Below are 20,274 nucleotides of genomic sequence, written 5' to 3'. Positions count from 1 at the left end.
AAGGATGTATCAGTGTGAATAACCAATCCCTAAACTCATGTAGTTTGTATGCTTTAACCACAAATTCTAGGCACTGCTTTAAAACCTGACAGTGTTCAGGAATCTAGTCCTTCCATCCTTTCTTTTGAAAACTCTCACTTTTGGACAGAACAAATCTTAACACTGGACACCTTCTTTCTGGATACTACAGAGCTTGAAATGTAGAAAAGAGCTGAATCCTCTAACATCGTGTGAAGTCCTGCACTACCCTGCTCAGAATGCCAAATAAGCTCTTTTAACTAATAGTAGTAAGGAGCCTACCTTTATCAACACAAAAACCAAAACGGGGACAAAATCATCTGCTCCTGGGACAGAGTCTTCATTGGCCAGGCTCAGAAGGTTCATGATAGTAGAGCACATTCTCAGGATGCACTGCACTTTGTCCCGGGGGGTTTTGTAAGCACTTATTGTCCTGATTTCTGATTGTGCAGATGGCCATGGTGCCTCCCGAAGATATACCTAAGTGAGACCACAGACAGGCAGATCTTTACCTTAAAGGCAACCACAAGTAGCGACCACAGCAACCTTTATGTCAGGAGGCTACCTTTTCCTTTCTCCAGGAAAACCATGTTACTGTTCTTCCCATTCCACCCAAAACTGAAGATTAATTTTCAAACTGTAATTTGCTTTGCATATAAAACAACCCAGATATCCATTAATAGACAAAGGGAATACAGTAACAAAACCTAGAGTTCATAAAATTTCAAATAATTATCTTTCTTAAATAGCCCAGAATAGAACATCTGTATTTTTTTTATACTCTAGCTGATTCCAAAAGCACAGACAAGCTACTAAAAGAATATACTTTAAAAAATGAATATGTACCCTTGTTATAGTAGTTCTAGAAATAACACATTTGTAAAATCAAAGATAATTAAAAACATTATGCCAATTAATAATCCATTAGTGGGAATTTTAATGAAACAACCAGAAAGCTCAACTACCTTGTACTATCAATAACAAAAAGGTAATTTTGAGGCCACATTATGGATTCAATTCCCTCTCTTGGAGTGCCACAGGACTCTTTCTTCAAAGGTGAAGTTTCTGCACAGCCTGACTATAAAAACAGCAATGCAGAGCACCGCCCCAGGGAGAGCAGGGCTGAGTGCCAGAAGCCCTTCCTGCATACCTAGTGGCTTCAGAGGAGGGGTTCCTCCATGCTGGCCCTCCCTCCTTGCTACTACTCATGGCCCTCTCCATGCCAGAGAATTTCAGCCCTCAGAAGCACCTTCAGGAACTTTATAATTAGAGTGAATTACAACCTGTGCAAATGGTGTTCTATATTTTTATTAAATTCTAATTCTTGAAAAACCTGTAATACATACATGGTATACCAAGTAACTTTTAGTTAATAGTATCACCCATGCTATAAAACCTGTATTACCTCTGGTATCTGAAGAGCTCTGTGGTTTGCAGTCACTACTTTAGACAATCTCTGAATATGTTCATGAAGAACCCTGAAAACATCCCAAGAAGTACATATAAATATACATTTCAGGTACACAAAAAGTTATAAATGATCTTTGCAAAACATTAAAAAACATTTTAGACTTATTTCTAAATACAGATTGAAATTACAGTTGAGACTGTAAGTATTCTTCTAGGTCAAAAAAGTCTCATATTTAGCACCTGCGTAGAAATGCTGAGAGAGCCAAGGGGATGTAGGGAGGATGAAAGTCCTACTTTCCTGGACCGGGACAGCATTCCAAAGGATAAAGGAGAGGAGTCCTTAGCCCAGGAGTTGCTTGGACACACTCTTTAATAATAAATAAGCTGAGAGGAAATAGAGGGATCACAAGCCAGAAACTAAAGATTGGAACGGAAAAGGGACTTTGAGAACACCCAACTCATTTTGTAGATGAAAATAATCAGGCTTAAAAAGGTAAAGAATTTGCCTAAGGCCACAAATGGATCAGCAGCAGGGGCTAAACACAGCTTTCCTGGTTTCCAGAACACCTTGACTCTCCACTTGATAAAACCTGCAGAAACGCCGTAGGGCTATGGGTAGGAATAATCTACTTCAAGGCTGCTCTTTACAGGAATTACAGTTTGAATGCCCCTACTCCTTATCCTATGCCTGAAGCCCCAGGCTGGTGCTCTGCACAGGAAACAGGACCCAGGTGGTGTACTTAAGTGCCAAGGCCTGGGGTGGGCTAGCAGCCTCTGAGAGCTGCACAGGTGAGGGGGCAGGTAGAAATGATACTAATCCATTCACACAAAAGTGAGTTCTCTCAAGTACATATGCGATATCTTAAAATTTCCATTAAAAAAACTTATATAAACCACTAATGACCCACCCTGAGGTTCTGCTACATGGTCCCCCTGAGAGTCACTGGCACAGTGAGCCACTGTTATTGTCAGGAAGCATGGGAGCAACTTCAACAAGGTTGTGAAGCAGTGCTCAAAAAAATCGCAGATGAGGAAAAATAAAAATGCTAAGTCATCCATAGCCCTACTACCCAAAAATAACCACTGTGACCATTCCAGATGTATATTTAGGATATACTTGTTTTAAAAAAACAGCTTTATTGAGATATAATCCACATACCACACAATTCCAGGTATTTCTGATATTAAAATATGTAACTGTTCATTGCTACATGTATAACGAGCATGTATTAGCCGTCCAGCTGCGCTTGACACTGTAATAGAGTGGGTGAATAAAAACACTGTGTTCCTGCTCTCACGTTGGGAACGATCCAGTCGGGGAGAGAAGCATTCATCCAATGATCATCACATAAACCAGCGGTTCTCAAGACCAGGAGCTGAGTTTGCCTCCAGGGGACATGTGCCAATGTCTGAATACATTTTTGGTTGTTACAATTTGGGGGGAGGTGTTACTGGCATCTAGTGTAGAGGCCAAGGGTGCTGCTAACCATCCTACAATGCACAGGACTGCCCTCTACAGCAAAGGATTTTCTGGCCCAAAATGTCAATAGCATCAGGTTGAGAAACTGTGACTCAAACAAACGTAAAATTGCAACTCTGGCAAGCACTGTGAAAGGTACACAGGCCTGGGAGCCCTAACAGCAGATTTAACTTGTCAGAAAGGTATGGAAAGTTTCCCCAATGAAGTGACACTTGAGTCAAGATCTGAAGGGTAAGTAAGAGTTGATCACATGAAGAAGGAAGGGAGGAATATTTTAGGCAGGGTAGAACGCAGTCTCTTCCCAAAAGACCTTACTAATCTATACTCCTTCAAGCCTAACTCCCCATATCCCTGAGAACACTGGATATTATCATTCTTTTTGATCTTGTCAGTCTGATGGGTGAAAAATGGTAACTGATGCATTTCTTTTTAGTATCAGATACTAAGTCTTATGTATACGCTGCCTAACGTATGCAGCTACCTGCTGTATCCCTACAGAGTTCAACAGGGGCACTAAACAGAGAAGCACTCACTGGTCACGAAGTATGTCCCCATCCTGATTAGGGTAGAAAGCAAGCTTGAAAATCCGATTCATCACGCTTCGCTCAATGGCCAGCTGGGCATCCTGAAGCTGCTCTTCACTGGCATTTTGCCATATGACATCCTGAGCCATTGCCCCATAAAGAAACTGCAGAAAATCTTCTACCTGAGCAGTTTTATCATCAGCTGCTGTGAGTTTCTGAAAGTCTCCAATGCAAAATAATAAAAAGTTTAAGTAAATTATCTGAATAATTTTAAAAAGGAAGTTATAGAAATAATTTTAATCACTAGCTATGCAGATACCATAATCTAAAGCCAAAGGTATGTCTGGGTTTGGTTTATTTTAGAAGAATATGCAGGCAAATCATTAAAATCAAGAAAAAAATAAGACATACATCCAAGTTTAAGAGCAAGGAGTTTGTTACAAAAACAATTCATTTTAAAAAGTGAAAAAAATTTTATAGATTCAGAAAGTTGTCAATTTTCCCAATTTTTATTAACTACAGATATTCAATCCAGGATAAAAAGGTAATCTATTTGTTTGACATCAAAAGTTAATTATTAAGAATCTATAAAATAACTCTCGGTATTTAAGGAACTGTTCTAAGGCATGTAGGTACTCAAAACAAAAAATTCCAAAATCTTTTCAATAATATACAGCTGAAGAGGCATTTAGGTACCGTGAATGAATTCTCTGATCTTCTTTTCTTTGCTCTCAAGCAGTAACCTCACACAGACGGTAGTAAAGTATCTATTGGCCACCTCTTTGTCCCGCAAAACCCTTTGTAGTAGTCTTTCCAGGTGAGCCTGTGTGGTCTGCAGTCCTTGTCGACAACGAGTTAGATAAGCGATATACGGGGCCCTCTTTCTAAAAGAAAAAATGCATTGCAGGCTATCAGATATACACAGTGCACAATTTCTTTGGAAAATTATTTCATAACCCTTGGTTTTACAAATTGGCATGTCTGGCTGTAGACAATTTTCTGCAGGACTAATCATGCTGTCAGCTCAAGAAACAGAATTAACTTGCATGTAACACGGTTTATAAAGAAAATGTTCTACATCCTACTTTGGTGAGTAGTGTCTGGGTCATAGAAGCTTGCAAGCAGCCATCTAAGATACTCCACTGGTCTCACTCCATCCGGAGCAAGAAAGAGTGAAGAAAGCCAAAGACACAAGGGAAAGATTAGTCCAAAGGACTAACGGACCAAAAGTACCACTGACTCCACCAGACTGAGTCCAGCACAACCTGATGGTACCTGGTATCACCACCAACTGCTCTGACAGGTATCACAATACAGGGTCCTGGACAGAGATGGAGAAAAATGCAGAGCAAAATTCTAACTCAAAAAAAAAAAAAAAAAAAAAAAACCAGACTTATTGATCTGACAGAAACCGGAGAAACCCCGAGAGTATGGTCCCCGGACACCCTCATAGCTCAGTAATGAAGTGAATTCTGAAGTTCACCCTTCAGCCAAAGATTAGACAGGCCCATAAAACAAAACAAGACTAAAATGGGCATACCAGCTCAGGGACAAGGACAAGAAGGCAGGAGGAAACATGAAAGCTGGTGATGTAGAACCCAAGGTCGAGAAGAGGAGGGTGTTGACATGTCATGGGGGTGGCACCCAATGTCACAAAAACAATGTATTGTTTAATGAGAAACTAATTCACTCTGTAAACCCTCACCTAAATACAAAAAAAAAAAATTATCTTGCATGTTTGTGAAAAATACTATCTATTGGGCTGAACACTTAGCAACCTAACTCACTAAATGTTACTAAGTCCCTTTGCATAGTTGGTCCACTTTATATTGAAGCATGATCTCCACATTGGTAGGTTATCATATTTACCAGAAACTGCACTATGTCATTAAACATTCCCCACTGATTATTTACTTATGGTCTAAATATAACAATCATTGGAGCACCTGTTCCCCAAGCCTCAATGTCTCTTCATGTCCTAAGCATCTCAGTTAGTTTTTCTCCATAACCATTAGCCAAGGACTGGCAGCAGACAAAGGGTAGCCATTCCTAAGCCTACTCCTGATTCTCTGATCCATGGAAGTAGTCTTTCCTATCACCCCTGAAAAAGGAAAATGATATCCTAGCTATTCTGGCCTCACAATACAGCCATACTAAAGCTGCGTTAGTGCAAAGCTAAGGTAAACCATGTTACTCTACTAGTAAGAGCAGCTTGTTTATGACTACATTTCTGGGGTAAATAATCAAACGTATTCCTCAGAAATCTATACCCAGGAAAGCATAGCCAAGCATTCTGCAGTAAGCCTAGATTCGTTTCTGAATAATGACTGAAGAGAAAATACAGATGCAATTCAGGTCTAAGAGCTGAACAGGTTGGGTCAATTACCTGTAGTCCTCAGCAATAGATGCCAGCAGTTTCCTACAAGTCCTATTATCAAAGCGGCATACACAACGCATTGTTTCTTGAAGTTGAGCCATTAAGTTCTTATCTTGTAAATTAATTGCTTCAGCTATTTGAACTTTTAAGAAGCATACAATTTCATTGTCTAAACAAATGAACAAAAAATACTAGTAAGAAATCTGTTACTGTTGAGAATTTCCATGGGCACATATAGCTGTAACACCTCTGCATACAGCTCTGGTTTACCATGTATCATTAGCTATATTACCACTCCCATATACAGAACCATTTAATTATAGAACTGATTAATGAACCATCAATAATCAAAGTGCCCTTAAGTGATGTAATATAAATCCATTATACTGAACCATATGGAAGTGCTGTACAGAACTAAACACAGTTAAATACTGGCAATTTCATATAGTTCAACCTATAAATATAGGAACAAATAAACTATCATGCAGCAACTTACCTTCTGGGTCTGTGTGGTCTGGTAAACCATTCCTTGAATGGGTTAGCACTGGGAAGGCAACAGAATCCGCAGAGCAAAGAGCAAGCCTCAGTTTCTTTTTTGCATCTCTGAAGAATGAGATTTACAAAATGTATTAATAAAATATACTAATACTAACAAAAAACACTAACATATTAATTTTCTTAACCAGAGATGGTCACATTTTAGAAACATTTACTACAAAAATCAATATGCTACCTGAGGACTCAAATGTTCCAAATGGACAGAAATAAAGATAATTTTTAACTTGCTGACACCTCACTTAAAGGAAGAGAGTTTCTAGTTACCCATGAAGCAAGGCTGTGAAAGTACTCTGGGCAAGAATCATTCTGTAAAGTCCTCAGTCAAACAGCAAATCCTTTCTAACTTCTGTCATATGCTGAGCTCTATGCTGGGTATGTGGCAAGAGTACAAAGATCATATTATGCCAGTTGGAGGGGACCACAGAAGTCATCAGACCCCACCACCACCAAAATAAGAATTGAATCCTTTCCACCTCATCTCTGGAGAAACGCTGATCCTACCACAAGACAAGCTCGCCATCTGACAAGAAGCCTTTTCAATTGCTCTGTGTTTGAAAGTTTTTTGTATCGAGCCAAAATCGGCTTCCTTTTAACTTTGAACTGCTGACTAAATACTACCTGGTGGTAGAGCACACTTCAGTAAGGTGTCGCCCTCCACAACAATGCGGTTCTTCATACTGGGAGATACAACTGAGTTTCTTTTATCTGCTATAACCTGTGGCCCTTTCTGTGGGCATGGAACACAGCTTCTTTAGAATGTCCAGACCCACCATCCAAAGACAACAACCTAAGTAAACACCTTCGAGAACAGGGCAGTTTGCTCTTCCTCTGCAGGCAGACGCACTTGCCACCTGATCTGACTAGCTCGGAATCTTTCCCTATTCGTTTTCTTCCTATAAAATGACTAATTTAGAAATCAAGCTGATCAAATATAACATTCACCCACTTTGCAAAGGCTCTTATGAAATATATAATGGTAAAGTGACCTGGTGAATTTAGCAAAATAAAATAAGTCATGGTCAGAAAATAAAAATGCTGTCTCACTCTCCTCCTAATTTTACTATAGAAAAAAAGTTATAAAGCCTCATGTTACTTGTAAATAATATGCTGTTTGGACTTTGCTTTAAAATGACATGGGGGGTTACATATGAAACAATACTGGCCATGGATTAATTAACTGTTGAATCTGGGTAACGGGTCCGTCATTGTATTCTTCTATTTTTGTATATTTCGAGAATTTCTATAATAAAAAAGTTAAAAAAAGAGAGAAGGAGAGGCAGCAACAGAGATAAAACCTTGTAACTCCACAAAAAATGACTGGTGTCTTAAAACTGATGCTCCTGGCAGGGAAAGTAGAGGTTCCTATGAAACAAAGGCCCCTAAAGTCATGTTCTTTCTCAAGCCCAGTTAAAAAGACCTGCCCAGGGCATGAAGGAATGACAAACTGAGACGGCTCCAATTAGTTTACTGGGGACAGCTAGTCATTCAACAATGTGGCAGTTGATCCTGCCTAATTATCTCAGTCCCCCCCCGGACATTTCTCACATGGGCTGGTAGCTTTGAATGGACAGAAGCACTGCCACTTGTTTCATTTAAATTACTTATGTGCCCCTTGTGTGCATGTGAGTTTTTTAACCCTGAATTAAAGCCTTCATCTACAGCAGGAAAAAAAAAAAAGGCATTTCATTCTTATCTCTCTGGGTTATATACATTTATCAGGTGACTCAATCACTTGAGTAACTACAACGGTAACCAAAAGTGCAAACCCAAAAATCCTAAATTCTGTAAGAGGAATTACCTGTAAGAGAAAGCCGAGTCCTGGGGGTGGGCTGCTTGGCTCGCAGAGTCTGGGAGGTCATCAGCCGAGATGTTCTGCAGTGCTTCATCACGAGGAGAGTCATGTGCACTTTCCCCATCACCCATAACCTCTAAACAAACACATCCCCCAAAAAAGGATAGCCAGGTTAACTCTGGGGTATTCTGCCACTAATAAGTATTCAAAGCACCTCACTGACAAATCAGTACTATATTGTGCAATAAGAGTAGAGTTCTTTAAAAAAAAAAAAAAAACCTTCAAGCATTTAAACTTAAGTTATTGATAGCAACAATAATATATCAAGAGATCAGTTGTTTTGAGAAGAAAATGGTTTTACTTCTTGTACCAACCCTAACATAGAACAATTAAAGTCTGTATTAACGTAATAAAGTTAATATTCTGTAGTCAGAATCACTGAACCACAGAATTGAAAGGGACCTCAAAAATTATTTTACTTAACACCCTCATTTTATAGACATGGAATTCTGCCCGGTCAGAAAATGGCTTGCTGTAAATCCCTTGGTTAGCTAGTGGCTGAGGTGGACCAAGTGCTCAGGTCTCCTGATTCTCCTGACAAGAGTTCCTTCCACTATACTCACAAATGAGCCACGGGGCTAACTCACAAATGCAGCAAGGACAGATCTGTGTTCTCAGAGCTGTCTTTAGTTTTTAATTAATCAATCAAGGGTAGACAATACGCACACATATAAAATCAAAAGGAATAAAAAGGTAATAAAGATATTGCGGTTTTGGGGAAAATATCCTTATTCTTACACGATAACTTAATTTCAAATGCTTCAGGAAAAAAGAACACGTGGCAAAAATTGTTAAGTCTAGTAGTGAATATATGGACCTTTACTATTCTTATAATTTTTCTGTTATTCTAAACTTTTCGAAATAAAAAAAGTGTGGGAAGGAAAGTTCTCCTCTTCCCTTGCCCCCTGTAGTGTGCCTGAGTCTTCCTCAAGGCCAACTCATGTTACCAGTTTCTTATGAATTCTCCCAGGGACACTCTATGCACATTCAAGCATAAATATATACAGTATACTACTTATGCATTTATACACTTTTGTTACCCACTTAATTTATTTGGGGGACTATATCATATTTTCTAACAAGCTATTCAGTATTCCACTGTGAGGAAAACAGAATCCTTTAAAAAATAAGTCCCAAGCAACAATGGATAACCTGTCCTAAGAGTCTGCTTCCACATGTATACTGAATCTAAATAACCAGATAAAAGCACAGTTCTGCAGACTATGAAAAAGAACCTCCTCCCATTAAAAAAAAAAAGCACACCCTAAATTCCCTCTGGGCCAGTAACCTCGGCCTTATGGGATGACAACTCGAACGCAGCTGAACATCTGGGCATACCCAGGCATAGTGGGAGAGTATAGAGAGGGACAGCAATTCAATTTGATTTGGTTTGAAATACACATTCCCCTAGCTATTCTTTCTTTTAAAGACTACTTTTAATTACCTTTATCATTGTGATACAAAAGTTACTATTCAAATCTTTATCATAATTATCACCTGTACTTTCATAGTTTGCCATTGCTCCTTCACTGGGGCTGGTTCGTTTAATGGCATTCCTGTATTTGTCCAGAATATCCTCAGCGACCTGAGCTTGTGCACTGAGTCTAGGGCTGGGATCATCTGCAGGGGGAAAGGACAGTATGTGAATTAGCTCCCTTTGGTTTGTACCAATGCTGATGTTAGTACGACACCAGTAGTACAATCCCAAGGGTGGATTAGGAGGTAAGACTTAAAAAGAGCACATATCTCAATGTTAAGAGGCACCATGCAGCTGCCTACTCATCCCATTTCTAGGTCTGAGAGCCTTGTGAAAGCAGGAGACTGGGAGGAGTAGCTCCACTTTCTCATCATTGCCAGAATTCTGCATGACAGTGTCAAAGTTCAGTGCAGACTGAATGGATGACGGTTTCTAAAGTGCTTAGACCCAGATCACGGTTATTAGCAATTCATGCTAACAGAACTTTCAACAATGCGTTTTTATATGCAGACTCCACTTATTCAGACATCTCCATGCTGAAGGAGGAAAAAAAGAGGTAAAGTATCCAAACTTTAGAATTAAGCCCTTTTATATAATAATAAAAAATTTCTTACTCCATTTTCCCTTAATGAGTTTCTCTCTCTACATCACATTTGAGAACTACAGATGTTTATATTCTGTCTCACTAAGTCTCACCATGACAGTGCAGCTGCTGGAATAGAGCACTTTTGTGCTGCAATGGTGTCAGAGGCACTCCTAGATAATCTAGACATTCTTGGGGAGTGCTGGAATTGTACCTGGGATGCACAGAGAAAAAGCTTATCACAATCACAAATGCAGCACTGTTTATTGACAGGACTGTTACATCCTGCCAACAAAATCAGCACATTAAAAATATTTTCCTGGAGTCTAAAACGGTAGAGTCATTAATTAACTGGGTTGTCAAAGCAAAGAATTGCTACAGATCTATGGGACAAAATTAAGTTCCATAGTCAGACAAACTCTAAGGACAGCTCTAGGCCAAGCAGTTAATCATACACGTTCACATTCTAGTAGAATCCCATTTTGTGTTTGTGTGTGTGTGTATTTTAATAGCAGCTATTATTAACAATAGCCAACATTAAGCACTTATCAAGTGCCAGGAAGTACTATTTACCCACATTTTATAGTAGAGGAAACAAAGGCACAGAGAGGTTAAGTAGCAAGCCCACAAGCTCCTCTTTTGTTTCTACGAAACAAACATTTGGTATTCATATCTTGTAAAGTAGTAAACTATGGAGAAAGGGGATTTCCGAAGTAATTTAACCTGTCTGCTATAATGTATTTGAAGGCATGATAACGTATTCCTAACTAAATATGACCTTTTTCAAAATATAAATTGACAAAACCTTTATCATTTCAGAGTCTTTTGGGGCAGGGGGAAGTACTTCTTGGCTATTGGTTTCGAGCGTGAGGGAAGGCTCTGAAAAAGGGGTGGGACACTTTGACTAAACACAGTAAAAGCCACAATATTGCTTATGCCCTTTATTACTATCACACCATTCTTGTAAATGTTATCCCAGGGAAATAATTAAAACCAACAAACAAAAAATGCTATCCATACAAAGCTGTGTGCAGCATTTTCATAGTAAAAAATTAGAAACAATTTAAATATCCAAATGAAAGAATGTTGATGCTGTAGCAGAATATGATTATTTTATAGCCAATAAAAATGATTAAAAAACCAGCTATGTCTAGTAGAAATAAGGAGAGGGTTTATGAACAACTTGTGATTAAATAAAAATAAAAAGCTACATACATACTCTGATTTAATCATGAAAAAACCACATACAGATATGTGAAAAGATGGGAGAATATAAAAAAAAGCAATTAGGGTGGCGGGATTATGGACAGACTGGTAAGCAATTTTCCTTTCATAACATTTTTAAATTGATTTAGTAATTTTTAAATGGGTCATTAATTAGGTCTGGATACCAATGTCTGCATCCGAAGGGAATGTAAACTGCTTAAATCATACACCAAGAAAATAAATTATTTCATGAAAAAAAGTTACTGTTTTCTAGCTAGCTTCTAGTCTCAGCACCACGAATCAAGAAGAATATTAAACAAAGGCACAAGTAAAAATGAGTACCTTCTCCAAAGTTATTCAGTATTTTAAAAACAAGAAATTTCATTAAGAATATCTCCCTTTGTAAACTTTGGTGTTATACTAACACTAGTAACATAAATACCCCGCCAAAAGGACAATGTCTTTCCAATTCTTCCCAGTCAGACTGTAAGTTCCTGAAGAACAGGGGTCATGTGCTACTGGACTTAATACCCACAACGCTTAGCACAATGCCTGGCATGAGTCAGATATTCACCAGGTACCTACTAACTGAGCAAAGTAAGTGCCTGACTGCTCTCAGCAGGAAACTATGGCCTATAAGCACATCTCCCTGCTGTTCAAAACCCTGTATTTCAGGGAGGTCACCATATCAGATAAGGCAGGGATGTACATTAGGACACAGAAATAGACTTAAACATATAGGACTAAATATTAGAATAAAATGCATTAAAATGGGATTCTACCTGCACTATGCTGAACTCTTTGAGGAGGATGTTCTTTTGAAACTTATCCCATTTTTATATAATTTCTTCATTTTAACTTGGTAGGATAACATATTTAAAATCAAGATAAGAAAAAAAGAGGTGAGAAATTAACTTCCCCCTAGATGCGCCATAGCCAGGGGAAATAGTACACTACTACCAAACTCAGGCTGGGTCATTAACACTACCTCTCAAACTTTTCCCTTCTAGGACACTCGTTCATAACGTGCCACAAAGAATCTGCAGAAATACAAATGCTGAAGAAGGTAAGAACTCAACTCCTAGTTATACTTTCCTCTGGTTAGACTGCAATGTTAAAATGGTTCAAGCTGAAAAAAACTGGTAAAGTTTATAAAGCTTTTATTATAATGGTTGGCATTTATGATACTGTTTGAATAAATACTTTATTACCAAAAAAGAGAACATTCGGTAAAACAGGATTTCACTGTGATCCTGAATAATCAAGAACAAACTATAGATGGAAATAAATTTAGAGTTCTATGATCAACATTAGAGAAAACTTCTCAATCAGTGATCCAAAAGATATGGCATGCACAGTACCAAAACCGTCACCAGACTTTCCTAAAAAGCACCATGTTTCATCATCCCACTAAGTGTCGAGTTGAATGATATGCCTAGAGGCTCACGATCAGGGGCCTCATCATAAACAGAAGTTATGATAATGAGGATGATGATGGTGGTGGCGGTCTGCAGGAAGAGCACACTGAGCTTCACTGTGGCCATCAAATGGAAACCACAGTGCTATGAAGAACATAATCCCCACTGTACACACACACTCTTCTAAAAAAGGCAACGCTTATGGCACCCAAGAAAAAGTGTTATGAAATATGTGCTCTGGGAATGAAGGAGCCAGGAAGTCCATGGGTCTACAAACCTGTGAGTGTTGAGAATCTGTCAGGCCCCAGATCATCTTTGTCTTTTTCTTGTTTTTCTTTCTTTCTAAATGGTATAGGAGCTGGAAATTAAATAAAGTCAGTAGTGTGACATATAACATACTGCACTACTCGGAAGACAGCAGTCATTTTGGAGTTACTGGTGGGCCAATATTTCTAAGTGAAAGGAGGCTGAAAAGTTTAAAAGCTAAGGAATCATGAGCGTCAATTGATAATTGTTCTTAAGATAGCATTGAAGGTTCTTAAATTAGCTTTCAGAATCTGCTTTGGGGTCAAGAATGATTTAATAGGAACTCATTGGAAATAAGTAAAAACCACTGCCTCTTAACCTCTGCTCATAAACAACACACTCAAAACTCAGAGCATCATTCTCTCCTCCTCCTCCTCAAGTGGGCTTGAGTATGGCGTGAAAGCAACTTTCCTCAGCTCCTCAGTGCCACAGTTCTTGAGAGAGGCCTTTGGAAGAAGTCTCTAGTTTTAATCCTGTATGATCCCTCCCCTCAGGAAGAGATGCTTCTGCCAACTCAAATCTCTTGTGATGCCAGGCTATCACAAAAAAAAAGCAAACAATTGTATACATTTGCCTTCCAAAATAAACACTAATATTTAAGGTATAAACATTCTCAATGAACACAGACATAAAAAACTTAAATTTATTCCAGGAATGTAAAGGATGACTTTTCAGTATTTAATTACCAGTAACATTCCTTTTTTCCTGCAGTAATTAACAGCAATACATAACTATGTTATAGGGTATTTAAACAACCGTGACCTGCATGATTTCCATTACTGAAACCACTATCACTTCCTGCAAAGAACAAGAACTGTCATTTCTAAAGCTCTGCTTTAGTATCCACTGACTGGAACCATTTTATACACACTAAAAACAGGTGGAAATTTAGGCCCAGCAAGCCTCACAGAGCAGTTGAGATATTGGGTCTCTGAAAGAGATTTTGGGGCTTTGCTTCTTGTCACTTATATTGCATTCTAATACTTTAATAGAATTACCTTTAGGCATGGCTGAAACAAAACGTTTTCTCCACCATGGTCTGTTCCTGTCTGATTTCTCATCATCGCTATCTTTGCGTTCTTCAGCCTGTAGAAAGAGTTTGATGCTTTATTTGGAGTTGGGTAGCAGGATAAATTACTATGAAAAAGAGTTCAGTAAGTCTGTGAAATGCAAAAACCACTCCTGTTTGCCTTAAAACTGCTCTTATTGCCATGAAGCCAACTTCAAAAAATCAAAGTGTACCTTGTAAGCATCAGACTGTGATCGCCTTGAGGGCAAGCACTACCTCATTATTCTTAGTAATTCCAATGCCTGATACAGAGCTTGGCACATAGTAGGCACTCAATTAATACTTACTGAATGAATAATGGTTAAATGCAATACAAATAAACTCCAGAGTGGTAGCAGAGGTGGTGGTGGTAGTACTAATAATAAATCCGTGTATGTATTACGTGCAAATGCTGAGAGTAAGGATATATATTATCTCGTTTAATCCTCAGAGTTGCCTTAAAAGATAGGCACCATTATGAAGTTCTTTTTATCAATGAGAAATTATCAGGCTAAAAAGGTTACCTCCCTATCCTTCCCAAAGTTACAGAGCCTATATGTGGCACAACTGGGACTCAAGCCTAGATGTGACCAACTCCAAAGTTCATGTTCTGAACACCAATTACATTATCATTAAGGCTACATATCAAAGGGCCTGGACAGTAATTGCCTTTACTGGCCTATCATGTGACCTAGTTCTTCATCTACAAAACTGGGAGAGCCAAAGCAGACAGATGAGGGCATCTGTGCCAGGGAAGCGTTGGCAGTGGGAATGCAAAACTGGTTACATACAGGGGGACTGATCAAGTAAGTAAATGCATGAATAATGAAAGTAGGTTTCTCACTGTTGGAGAAGAGAGTTATACATACAGAAAGGGAGAAAGATAAAATTAGATTTCGTGTTGTTGGACTGGAATTGACTGTATTGGTGTGAGCTTATGGTCCTCAATATAAATATGTACATAGATAGGTACAGAAATAAAAACAAATGTAAACATATGTATGTATATGTGCATACATATATTCCCTAGTTCTGCCCACAGAGAGAGATTCTGGGAGCAGCAACACCTCTATAGCAATTAGCACAGTTAGTACTCAAATCTTGAGTTCTAAAAACAATTTTCCATTAAAAAGAATAAAGGTTCATTGGAGAAATAGCTGATTCCAGGGCAAGGGCAGGCTAAGTACAAGACAAGCTTGGCACATTTTGTGCCAGAAAGCAATGAAATGTTCAAAGAGTGACAGGGCTATCAGGAGCCAGCTTGAAGGGGCGCCCACTGGCCAAATCAGGAACAAGTGAGCTTTAAAATAAATGATAGTAGTAATAAACCTATTGACTAAAATAGAAAACTACAAGACTACAGATATAAATTAATAAGTTGATACATTAGAAATCTGATGAAGAACAAAATATTTACATAACTTCAAAGTACTTCTCCACAAAGTACTTATTAATTACAAAGTGGAAAAGAGTAACTTTACAGTAGCAAAGACTGGCAGAAAACACCTCCATCAAGTGATCTAAATGAATACCATACTGATGGGACAAATCAAAATTGTGCAGTGATGGAATGCAATGAAAAGAATGCAGTGTTACTTTAGTGATATTCTTGCCAAAGACGAATGACCTGAATCTAATTATGAGAAAACAGCAAACAAACTAAAAGTGAGGAACATTTTACAAAATAAGTAGCCTATAATTTTCAAGAGTGTCAAAGCCACCAAAGTCAAGGGAAAACTGTTCTAGAGTGACAGAGACTAGAGAGACATGACAACTAACACAGCACATGATTCTGAAAGGGATACTTTCACCATAAAAAATGGCACTGGGGTAAGTGGGGAAATAATGAACAGTGTCTGAGGATGATATAGTAGTAATGTTATCAATGTTAATTTCTTGATTTTGGTGGCTGTACTAGGAGTATTCAGAGATGATGGAACATCAGGTTGGCAACTTACTCTCTAACAGCTCGGGGAAAAAAGTTCTTTGTATTGTGCTTCCAACTTTTTTATAACTTCGTGATTGTTTCAAAATAAAATACCTCATCTAACCATCCCAGAGAGATACTGTGAGGTTTAAACAAAATTAGATATAAAATTGTTTGGAAAAAAGAGTCACAAAATGCAAAATACTATTACTACAAAATCAAAGTTGCATAGGTTTCCTGTGGGTTATGATCATTGCCTATCAGATTGACAAACCATCTTTAATCATGATTATTGGCCATCTTTAATCCTAGATTCATATATTTCACTTTAATTCCAGACATCAAGAGAACTAAGCCAATAAAACACTAAAGCTGACCACAGTTAGCAAATTCTCCTACACAGCCTGTGTCCATACCTCTCCTCTCAAGGAGTCCTTACTCGGGGATGAAGATGATGAGTGAGGTGCAGCCACCAAAGAAGTAGCACCAATGGCTGCAGCCGGAGGGAGTTCTCTCTCTTCATTCCCTGGACGTCGGTTCCAGCTAGGGTCACTCATGGGTCGTCGGACAGAAGACACTATATCAGAGCTCCTGCTGCGAACTAGTCTCTCAGGGTACGAATGTCTTTGCTTGAATGCCTCCAATTCAGCTGGAGTTAAAATATGTGAACCAAAGTTTGGCAACCTGGCCTCATGTCCTCCCACTGCTCCTTCTAGGATTGGGGGATCCGGTGGTGGATGCGATGGCCTAGCATAGTGAACCTTTGGTCTTACCACAGCAGGAGCCCCTTGAACACAGAAAAAGAGTTTTGCAACTGAGACACAAATGATCCAACAAAGGCGTTAAAAAAGGGTATTGGTTTCTTTCTTCTGCTCATGCCCAAGACAAGAGTCAAGAAGTTCATTTCCCTAGTTTACCTTCATGTGAAGACAGTGGATCAAACATGGCAAGGAGAGACTCTGACTGAGAAGGAGGAGAGGTCAGCTGATGGGCACCTGAAACAGAATATCAAACTGTGAAACCAACTCAGAACTTGCAGGGCTCAAGTATTTTTTGACAGCTTTCTTTTTTTAATTAATTAGAACTAGAGGGGCATGCCAGAAAAAAAAAAGAATCTAATAAATATAAAATTCTGATTATTTCACATTCATTTTATGTTTTTAGTCTATATAGATTTTCATTACATTTACATGGTCTGGATATGCACATGGCTATGACTTTTAATGGCCAAACAGTGCAAAGAACACAGAGTCAACAAAATCTTTAGTCACAGCTTCCCTGAGTCTCACCTCCCCCACCTATAAGAATAGGGCCAATACTACCTGCAGAAAAAGGTATAAAGAAAAAGCTGTAAAATTTGGAATTCTAATATTGCTCTCAGAAAATAACTCAAAAATTTAAAAAAGACTATAATAAACACAAACACTACACTACACCATGAAACAATTTTAACTGTTAAAGTACAATAAGCTACAGAGTAAAAGATAACGACTTCTTTAAACATATAACTAAACAACCAGGAATGGACGCATTAAAACAGATAAATACGTAGAAGCTAAAACTTTCAAATATATAAAAGGAACTGTTAATCTAAACATTTTCAATCTAAAGCTATCTTTTTTGATAATAAGTGATAGTACCTTATGCCTTTTGATTTTCCTTTTCTACATTTTATTTCCTTTTTCAAAATTATAAAAATAGTCTATCATTATGAAAGACAGTTTATAACAGCAGTTTTCAAAATTTTGGTCTGAGGTCCTTTACACTCTACAAAATTATTGACCCTGAGAATCTTCGTTTAAGTTGGCTATCTCTATTAATTACTGCATTAGAAATTAAAACAAAAATTTCAAAATAATTTGTTAAAAAATAACAATCATAACCCCATTAAATGGTACCACAAATAACTTCTTTCAAATGGAAAATAACTCTATTTTCCAAAACAAAAACTAATGGGAATAATGGCACTGTTTTACATTTTTATAAATTCCTTTAATGTATGGCTTTAATAGAACACAGGTGGATTCACATTTCTACTTTTGTAGTCAATCTGTTGCTATGAATTGTCTTGGTTGAAATACATTTAAAAAAAATAACTGGCTTCACACAGATATGTAGTTGGAAAAGGGATGATATTTTAAGAGCCGTTTCAGATAACTGTGAGTATTATTCTTTAATACTTTACTAAGTCTTGATAAGAAGTAGTTTTTTAAAGGTTAGCTACAATGTGGGATCTGGAACCATATCAGTGAACTTTCTGCACTCTTACACTGAAATTAATCAGTCTATGGTGGTACACTTTGGATGGAATTTTTTTCCCATGCATGATTTTATAACATTGATCATCTGGAAAACACTCCCAATATTGACACATTTCATTATACAACACTGAAAAATCATATTCTCACTATCACGCCAGTCTCACCAGTAAAGTCTTTAAATAACAGAAGCTGTCAAGCTCACAGATACAAGTTTTCCAAAATTCTAATTTTTATTTGAAAGCCTAAATCTTTTTTTTTTAATAATTTTTATTGAGCTTTAAGTGAACATTTACAAATCAAGTCAGTCTGTCACATATAAGCTTATATACACCTTACTCCATACTCCCACTTACTCTCCCCCTAATGTGTCAGCCCGCTTCCTCCTTCCAGTCTCTCCTTTCGTGACAATTTTGCCAGTTTCTAACCCTCTCTACCCTCCTATCTCCCCTCCAGAAAGGAGATGCCAACATAGTCTCAAGTGTCCACCTGATACAAGTAGCTCACTCTTCGTGAAAGCCTAAATCTTATCATTGGCAACAAACTCTACAAGTGACAGGCTCACTTTGTTCATTTTTGAAAATATGTCTGCCAAATACCCAAGTGAGCATAACCATACTTTGCCTGACAGTCCTTCTTTCAGGTAAAAATGGTGTTTCATGAGAAACAAACAAATAAAATGGCCAGTTAAACTCACAACTCAGACAATCATACAAGTGCTTTTCCTTGCAACATCTCGTATTTCGGAACACAGCAAAAATGTGTGAGGGGTACTTCCCATTTTTTCACACAGAATATTAAAAAGACGTGTACTCACGGGTTGAGATATAATTAACACTTTTTTTTTTTTTTTGCTTCATTAATGACATTCTTAAGGAAAACCTGTTTTTTTAAAACTACAAGTGAAGAATACAATGACTGCTAGTGTAGTTTGATGTCACTGCCTTGATTCATGCTTAAGGCCCCAGCAGTTTTACGCATTTTACTTGTGAACCATTAGTACAAATGTCAACACAGCGAAAACAGTAAACAGCCCCTTAGTATTATTATGAAAATAGTTTTGACCTTGTACCCCCTTCCTTTGAAAGGGTCTTGAGTACCCTCAATGGCCTATGGACCATACTTTTGAACTGTTGTTTTAGGATAGTTGTTCTCAATTGGGAACGATTTTGCTCCCCAAGGGGATATTTGGCAATATCTGGAGACATTTTTGGCTGTCACAACTTGGGGCGGGGGGGGGTGCTGTTGTTAAAGAATAGGAATGTCACTAAACATCCTATAGTGAGCAGGATCAACCCCCAAAACAAAGAATTATCTGGCCCAAACTGTCACCAATGTTGAGGTTGAGAAATCCTGGTTTAGAGCAAATAAAAATATAAAAAAAGACAAGGTACTTCAAAACCCAGGACCCAATATATAAAACCACTGTTAGCATTTTGGTATTTCTTTCCAGCTCTTTTTCTATGCACAGGTTTTTTTTTTTTTTTTAAGCATTTTATTATCTTGTATATAAAATTTTACAAAAAATTTTTTTCATTTAATATTATGTTTTAGGTATTTCTTCAAGTTATTTCATATTTTTTAAAGTGTTGAAAAAATAGATATATAAATTCTAATGAGCGGTTATACCAAAATACACTTAATCATTCTATTTTTTAATTGTAAGTTGTTTCCAATTCTCTGCTAATATAAATATTATGAAGAATATATCTTTGTGCATAAGATGTTCTCCATACATGGAAATGCTTCCTTATAATCGATTCTAAGAAGTGGATTAAGTGGGCCAAATTTAGAACATTTAAGGTTTTAAATACATACTGCTAAATTATGCC

At 37.7% G+C, this 20,274-nt stretch overlaps 1 protein-coding gene across 4 annotated transcripts in view; it reads right to left on the bottom strand.

Annotated features, from left to right (window-relative positions):
* The window catches only part of GAPVD1 (GTPase activating protein and VPS9 domains 1), a 65,006-nt gene that overhangs the window by 4,651 nt on the left and 40,081 nt on the right, over nucleotides 1-20,274 (bottom strand). For 2 of the 4 annotated variants that reach the window (XM_049895357.1, XM_049895356.1), the window contains exons 14-25: nucleotides 17,102-17,179; nucleotides 16,601-16,971; nucleotides 14,208-14,295; nucleotides 13,181-13,261; nucleotides 9,717-9,839; nucleotides 8,166-8,295; nucleotides 6,306-6,412; nucleotides 5,819-5,978; nucleotides 4,129-4,316; nucleotides 3,442-3,655; nucleotides 1,424-1,496; nucleotides 301-498 (exon numbers count right to left, since the gene is read on the bottom strand). In XM_049895357.1, the coding sequence (XP_049751314.1) occupies nucleotides 301-498; nucleotides 1,424-1,496; nucleotides 3,442-3,655; nucleotides 4,129-4,316; nucleotides 5,819-5,978; nucleotides 6,306-6,412; nucleotides 8,166-8,295; nucleotides 9,717-9,839; nucleotides 13,181-13,261; nucleotides 14,208-14,295; nucleotides 16,601-16,971; nucleotides 17,102-17,179 (1,811 nt within the window). The remainder of the gene's footprint in view (nucleotides 1-300; nucleotides 499-1,423; nucleotides 1,497-3,441; nucleotides 3,656-4,128; nucleotides 4,317-5,818; nucleotides 5,979-6,305; nucleotides 6,413-8,165; nucleotides 8,296-9,716; nucleotides 9,840-13,180; nucleotides 13,262-14,207; nucleotides 14,296-16,600; nucleotides 16,972-17,101; nucleotides 17,180-20,274) is intronic. The other 2 variants (XM_049895358.1, XM_049895359.1) reach the window with 1 other exon arrangement.

Source organism: Elephas maximus, chromosome 9 (assembly GCF_024166365.1).
Source record: "Elephas maximus indicus isolate mEleMax1 chromosome 9, mEleMax1 primary haplotype, whole genome shotgun sequence".
NCBI classification, from domain to species: Eukaryota; Metazoa; Chordata; class Mammalia; order Proboscidea; family Elephantidae; genus Elephas; species Elephas maximus.
This window is presented reverse-complemented; position numbering and strand designations above follow the sequence as displayed.